At 44.8% G+C, this 7514-nt stretch overlaps 1 protein-coding gene across 3 annotated transcripts in view; it reads right to left on the reverse strand.

The window, feature by feature from the left end:
- Positions 1-6828, reverse strand: part of ASAP2 (ArfGAP with SH3 domain, ankyrin repeat and PH domain 2) — a 112817-nt gene extending 105989 nt beyond the window's left edge. For all 3 annotated transcript variants that reach the window (XM_019537417.1, XM_019537418.1, XM_019537416.1), the window contains exons 1-2: positions 6757-6828; positions 3034-3179 (exon numbers count right to left, since the gene is read on the reverse strand). In XM_019537417.1, coding sequence (XP_019392962.1) covers positions 3034-3179; positions 6757-6796 — 186 coding nt within the window. In that variant the 5' untranslated portion in view covers positions 6797-6828. The remainder of the gene's footprint in view (positions 1-3033; positions 3180-6756) is intronic.
- Between the last annotated feature and the right edge of the window lie 686 nt (positions 6829-7514).

A 7514-nucleotide genomic window follows, 5' to 3' on the forward strand; every position in this document is an offset into this window, starting at 1 on the left:
GCCAGGCTCAGCCAGACACAGGAGAGGAGGCACACCAGCCCCTGCTCCTTACAGTCACCCCCACTCCTCCCTGATGTCCCCCACAGGCCAAAAGCAGGCATTCGGAGGAACCTATGCACTGTAACCACTGCCCTAAGCCGAGCGCAGGTCCCCATGCAGCTGCTCCCTGCAGCACAAGGCAGGAGGGATTCTTGGGCTCCCCCTGTACTTGCATCAATAGGGAACAGCAGTGGCAAGGGGTGGTTTCTCCTTCCAGCTCCTGCTCCCAGTCAGCAGGGATCACAGTTGGGGAATGGCAGATACAGAAAGCAAAAACCAACCTGCTGCCACCACTGTCCCCACAGCATCCCATGCAGCTACAACCTGCAGCTAGAATGGTGTAGGACTAGCTCCAAGACTCCCCCTGCACCTGGATCAGCAGCAGTAGTGGAAGAGGGGTGCTTCTACACTACTGCATGCCTCCTGGATCTAGCCCTGCACAGCAATGAGGCTTTTTTTAAATAAAGCCAACTAAGATTAATAAAGAATCATCCAAGGCTCTTTCTAAATACCACTTGCTTCCTGTAGCCAGTTCTTTGTAATGTCCATTTAGAAAAAAAGGCATATGCTCTTTTGAAGCAAATTTTCAAAGTCAGAGGCTTCTCAAAGAGAACCATTTTACTCAAGTAGTATGAATTACTTATGGGAAAAGTTAAAGAAATGCTGTCACCTCATTTACTAGAACAGCTTCAGGGTTATCACCATGAAGCTCTTGTACAACAATCCCCTGGTTGGATCATCATACTCAGCAAGTACTAGTTGGATCATTGCACTTGGCAAGTAGTCCTCAGTCTGAATGTCTGGTTGAGAGGAAGTATTAAGTAGAGTTCCCCAGGGGTCTGTCCTGAGTCTGGTATTGTTTAATATCTTCATTAACGATTTGGAAGATGGGATTGAGTGCACATTTAGCAAATTTGCAGATGACACCAAGTTGGGTGAAATTGTACATACTCTAGAGGGCAGGACTAGGACTCAGAATGACCTGGATAGACTGAAGTAATGGCCCACAATCAATGAGATAAGGTTCAACAAGGTCAAGCTGGCACTGTGTGTATCCATAGAACAACACAATATCTTACTTGATCTAAACTGCGCAACTCCTCAGCAACGTTTCTAGTTCAGGTATGCCCACTCTGACCTGCAGGCCAAATCTGGCCCCCAGTGCCAGCTCATTCTGGTTTTCTGCTCCCTGTCCTCTATAGATACAAACCCCAACACCTTTGTCCTCTATTTTTCTCTTGAAGAGAAAAAAACAGGACATAAAGGCATCAGGTTTCATATCAATAGAGGACAGAGGACAACCGGACTGTCCTCTATGATGGCCATCCTAGCCCTGCTCTCTCCCTTGCCACTGGGGCCTCACTCTGCACCCCCACCCCATGGTAGTGAGGAAGGGAGTGGGCCAGGGGCAGGCCCTGCAGAATTGGGAAGGGGCACAGGATGGAGTCACGAGCAGCTTGTCTGGGGGGGTGCAGGGAGGGAGGGGCACACAGCCTGGGAGGGCATAGAGGTGTGACACCCCAGATCTGCTCACAGGGTGGAGCGGGCTGGGGCAGCGCTGGGCATTTCTTGGTGGGGCTGTTGGGCCAGGCAGCAGTGGTGCTGGGAATGGGGCTATGGGTGGGGAAGGGGTGCTACAGGCACCTGAAAATTCACTGTAGCTTCCCTAAACTCCCCTCCTAGCACCACCGCCACCCACCCCAAGCACAGCACGGGCCAGCCCCCACAGGGAACAGCTTAGCATAGCCTCCCAGCCCCAGCTCACAGCAGCAGCTCTCCCCGCCCCACCCCGTGTAGATCCTGGGCACACAGCCCCCATGTCCTCAGGGGGAGGGGGAAGTCGGCACCGGGCTCTTTCTGGCTGCGGGGTTGGGCCGCACTGTGCTTGGGGCAGGCAGCAGCAGCGTTGGGATTGGGACTGGGAGGGCTACAGTGAATATTCAGGTGTCATAGTTGGGGATGGTCCTGCTTTGAATAAGAAGTTGGAACAGATGGCCTCCTGAAGTCCTGCCAACCCTAATTTTCTATGATTCTGTGTTTCCTTTTGCATTCTCTGAGTAATGAAAAGCAAAAAAAGAATCTGCCCTTTCAACTTATTATGTTACTCTATACACACTATGTTATATCATGTAACATGTTATGTGCATACCATTATAAATAAATATGTAGGTAGGTAGGTACGTAAGTAGTATGTAATATTATACACAGACGTTTACAGACTGATATTCTTATACGCTGGATGCATCCAGGATATTTCATGACTATTCATATTCATGAATATTAGAGAGCTCTCAAGTCCTATTCACTTCAGTAACTGTCAAGTATACCTAAACAGAACTTACTATTATGTTCTATTATCTGTAGGGTGCTAGGATTTCCATTTTTACAGAAAACCCCCCAACAATCCAGAGTCCTTACAAACCATTTAGATAATACAAATGCAAGATATGAAAGGAAGGTAAAACCAATGTGAAGAGAGAAACAGGGGTCAAATTTTTAAGTTCCAAAATTTTAAAACAATTGTGTGCACCTAATAGGCATTACATGCACTTCCCTGAAGATTTTTGTACTTTTTATAGTTTTGCTTTGTTTTTGTTTTTTTTAAAGAAACATATTCCAAACGGCCAGTCTGGACCCAGTGCCACCTCACTCCCAAACTTCTGTCTCCCACCCCCAGGACCCAGCTCCACAGTATGTGTCTGCAAGGGAAAAGTCACAGTTTCTCACATTTTCTCCTTTAAAGGAGAATCCATTTTTAAAATTTGTTGATCCATTTTTAAGTCTGTTCGTGACCATTTCATATATTCTTGTGACCCACTTTTGGGTCATGACCATGGTTGAGAAACACTGCTCTAAAACACTCATATATTTTTCGAGATGAAGAGCTGTTGCAGTTAACAAATAAAACCAAATACAAACACAACCTCTATAGGCATGAGCCTTCTTGACACCGTTCTAATTGTAACATTTTTCTTATTCCAAGTAAATTCTTACCAAGTTTTTGAAGAGAGCAGTCAATTCCTTTGTAAATACAGAAAATTTTAAAAATGCTGTTCCTAAATCCGGGTCATCCCTGCAGACACAGTTGCCCCCAAATTTCTCCAATGCTTGAGTGTACTGTTCTTCATTTTCCACATGAGCTTCAAAAAACAAACAAAGATTGTTGCCACAAGCTACAAGATATTAATGAAAGTTACAACTAAAACATATGTAGCTTTCAGAGCATTCTCTTGCTAAAATAATTTTACATGTTAACTTGATCAATGCTAAATTAATAGAGGTGTACCAATTGAGATTTTTTGGGCTGATACCAATGGCCAATTTTTAGCGAGCAATATAAGCTAATACCATCCGATTCCAATATACAGCTGGGCAGCTTGGGAGAGCAGCATCTTGCTGATAAAGCTGTTGTGTGGGAAGGGGCAAGGGGGGGAGAGAAGGGGAGTTGGGGGGTAGATCAAGGCCCCTGGGTGAGGGAGGGAGTGGGGCTGGGGCAGCCACTGCACAGCTGAGGCAGAGTGCAGGATGGAGCCATGAGTGGCTCAACTGGAGGGTGCAAGGGGGGGGCAGGTCCCACCATTGCATGCACCCCAGGAGGGCATGGGGGGACATGTGCTGTCTGATTGGTGTGAGGGATAAGGGCAGGCTGCCACTGTGGGCTGGGGCCAGGGCTGCACCAAGCTCTTCCTGGTGGGGGGGGTTGGCTGGGGTACTGCTTAGGGCAGGTGGTGCCAGCACTGGGAGGGTCGTATGGGGGATCTGCAGCCACCCCCAAAAAACACCATAGCCCCTGCTCCCAGTGCTACCACTGCTCACCCCGAGTGCAGCCCTGGCCTAGCCCCCTCCCACTGGGAAAAGCTTGGTGTAGCCCTGGCCTTCAGAGACAGCCTGCCCTCACCCCGTGTACAGGTGTGGGGGCACACCCCCCCCAATGGCCTCCTGGGGGTGGGGGGGGTGCCCCCAGACCTGCATGGCATGTAGCAGTGGAACATGTCTCTGCCTCCCTGTGCACCCCTTAGATAAGCCACACGCAGTTCTGTCCCACACCCTACCTCAGCTGGGCAGCCCCTTCCTCAGCCCCACTTCCTCCCTCACTGTGGGGGCCTCAATCTGCACCCCCCCCCCCATGCTCCTTCCCTCACAACAGGCTTGCCAGCTGGACCCAGCTTCTCTCCATACTGTCGGGCTGCGCTCCTGGCTGTCTGCATGCTGTATTGCGGCTGCACGCATGCACGGGGCATTTATCAGCAACGTTAATCGGCCACATCAGCCAAAAAAGCCAATTGCCAATACTGTCAATTTTCCTTGTATCAGTGCCAATCTGACATGGGACCAATGTATCGGTGCACCTTTATAATTTAGTAAATACTGCTTAATTAAACATGTTCGTTAAATTGTGCACCAAACTAATTCTTCACTAAGATCTTCTTTTTCTTCTTCAGTTATGAGCACTGAAAAGGCATATCTTACTCTAGATTTTTTAAGGAGGGCTGTAATGTTTGCCACTGAAAAAATCCTACTCTATTTCCTGAAAAGTTTTTTGGAAAGCAGACAAATGACTCATGGAACAACCTGTGAAATACACTCCAAATGATTCTCTACATAAAGCACATTCATTCCTCAAAAAGTGGCATATGTATTGTCCAAAATGGAAAGTCTGACATTCTGTAAGTAACAGTTTAAAATGAGAATAACCCAAGCTACGTACAGGTGTTACATGCATGTCAGGAGAAAAAAAGTCTCTCTCCTAGCAAAAAAAAGAGGAGGATACAGCTGTTTAAGGGCTTTCTTGCAAGAGAAAAATGGCTCTTCCAAGAACGTTCTACCTCTTCACACTAGGTAGCTCTCTCTCCTCCTGCATTACGTTGAATGGCTGTATGCTTATCTTGGGTGTTCCCAACCAGGACACCCAGCAACCCATAGTCCTCTGCTTTCCCTCCCTCCAAGGCAGAGGGAGCACTGACTCCCTGACAGCCCACCAGGCAGCAAGTTATCAGGGGGACCCTGCCCCCTGTCCTGCCAATCAGTTATGGAAGAAGAGCACCCACCTGGTACATTCCTCCAGTTCAACCTGGAAGAACTGCACTCCCCACCCCCATGCAGAACTAAGGTTACACAAACTACGGTTTCCAATTCTGAAGCCTCTCACCAGTGTTAGCCCTGACACTCATTTCCACCCTTCAGAACTCCCCAGTTCCCTGTCCAGTCAGTTCCAGCTCTCCAATAATCAGTCTCTCTCCTACCACTTTGTCCCAGCTCCCACATGTGCTGACTTCCAACTCAAGTTTCCCTTTCAGGGCCCCACACCCAAGTCTCAACATTTCCCACTCGCATGTACTTTTTGCCATCCTTTGTGCACAATTAGTCCCATCTAACCTTACACCCTACTTCCTTATTAAAAAAAAATCTCTCCCTTCCTCTAACCTCATTCCCCATTGCCCTGATTCCAAATCAGTCTTCTTCATGGCCCCCAAACTCAGTCTCCTTACCTAAGTTCCCATTTCAATTTTCTTCTCCCTTGTATCCCACTAACTTCCATTCCCACTCCCTTCTCCCTCAGGCTCTCGGCCCAAATAGCCTTTCCTTTCTAGTTCCCTCAGTCCTGATGAAGCCCTTATTCCCTCTACATTTGAGTCAAAGAACTTTCTTCTAAATGATGTGCATGCCTGGACAGAGCAGCACTCACAAGAAATAACTCCTCACTCTCACTGATTCCCAGATCCAGCCACTAACAGCAGTAAAAGAGTTATAAATGAAGAGAAAGTCCTACTCAAGCTCATGCTGGAGATTGCCAAAGGAATCCTTAGAGAATTGGGTTGTAAAGCTTCAGTAAATCTCCGCTGAGCATGTGTAAACTGTACTTTTTTTCAGGCTTATAACTTGGCCAATTTTCAAGGATTTTCATTAGGATGAATAAAGACCTGCCCTGACAAAAAGGTTGCCCCCAAATTCCTGCCAAATTTTAAGTCTTTACTTCAGAGCACTGGGAATCCTCAGCATCTCAGACTGCTATTACTAAGGGAGAAAAACATTTCCCTTGCTTGCATACCTGAAGCAGGTAAACCATTTTGACTGAAATTAAATATATATGTATATATTCAGCCTAAGGACAGACCCATCACAAAATATTTCAGCCCAAACAATTAGTCTGGCAAGGTTTAACAATAAAATATGATAGATAAGAAGCATCATGTAATAGGAAGTATTGGGTAACTACATAACAGCAGCATAATTAATATCAACATAGGCTACTATATAGCCTGTATTAAATTTGATAACATCTCTCTTCTACTACCTTTTGTATGTTGTTCATCATAGATTGTGAGGTGTGTGTGGCAGGAACCCTCTCTTTTTATGCGTTTGTACACAGTCTAGCAAAATAGGACCACACTTATAACTGCAGTAATTACTCGGTAAGTATTAAGATAAAACACTCTGTTAATATCATTACCCTAGCTAATACTCATAGTCCAAAGGTAGCAACAGTGTCAGCTGAGTTGGGACAGAACACACACACACTCCTTTCCCTACACCCTATCTTGCTTTTTTGATAGATTAAAATAAATTGGTGCTTTTCTGGGTCACCAAAACTTAAAAAAAAAACCACTTTGTGCTGAAGTTCATAGTTGGAGGAACACTAACATGGGTTCATCGATTAAAGCTTAGCAGTCTTTTAACTTCAACAATATGGACCATGAGAAATATTAACATACTTACCTAGACCAGATACATTTATGGCTTTGACTGATTTCTTCATTTTATAAAGAACGGTTCGATCAACATCCAGAGCCTAAAATGAAAAATAAGACTAAATATAAAATGTGAATTACAAAATAGACCCCAAACAATTTGTGTGGGACAAAATTTGTAATATTCTTCACAGTTCAATCTTGGTCAAATCTATTTTTTAAATTATTCAATACAGGGATTTGCATTTAAAAAAAAAAAAAAAATCTATCCATAACACCTGTTATGCCCTTCCTACAACACAGACTTGTCTTCCTTTCCTCTTTTTTTGGTAACCAACACCACAGTTATGTCAGTTCCCATTTACTTTTATTAATAGTTTAATTTTCTAAAGAACAGAAAACATTCACAAAATGAATCTTCTTCCTATGTTAAATTATTGAAGATGGGATTTAAGTTTGGTGTTCCCCAAGGAAATTTAGTTTATTCATTGAACTTCTTACCACACAAACTTTCTGAATGCTGTGCCAAACAAAACGGATTTCTCAAAAACACAATGACTTGGTCTTTTACTTTTCATTAAAAAGGTTTTCACCATGATAACGTAAATTACAATTAAAATCAAAATCATATTCAGGATTTTCTGATACCATAACAAATCCCTTTGAAACAAAAATGGAGAGGCAGCAAACCTAACTGCTTGCAAAGTTAAGTTGAAATATGGGCATAACAAACCTATAATTGTTCTAGGATAGGGAAGCAGCAGAAGCTGTGCTCATCCAAACGAA

This window comes from Crocodylus porosus, unplaced genomic scaffold, assembly GCF_001723895.1.
Source record: "Crocodylus porosus isolate Cpor-Errol unplaced genomic scaffold, CroPor_comp1, whole genome shotgun sequence".
Lineage (NCBI taxonomy): Eukaryota > Metazoa > Chordata > Crocodylia > Crocodylidae > Crocodylus > Crocodylus porosus.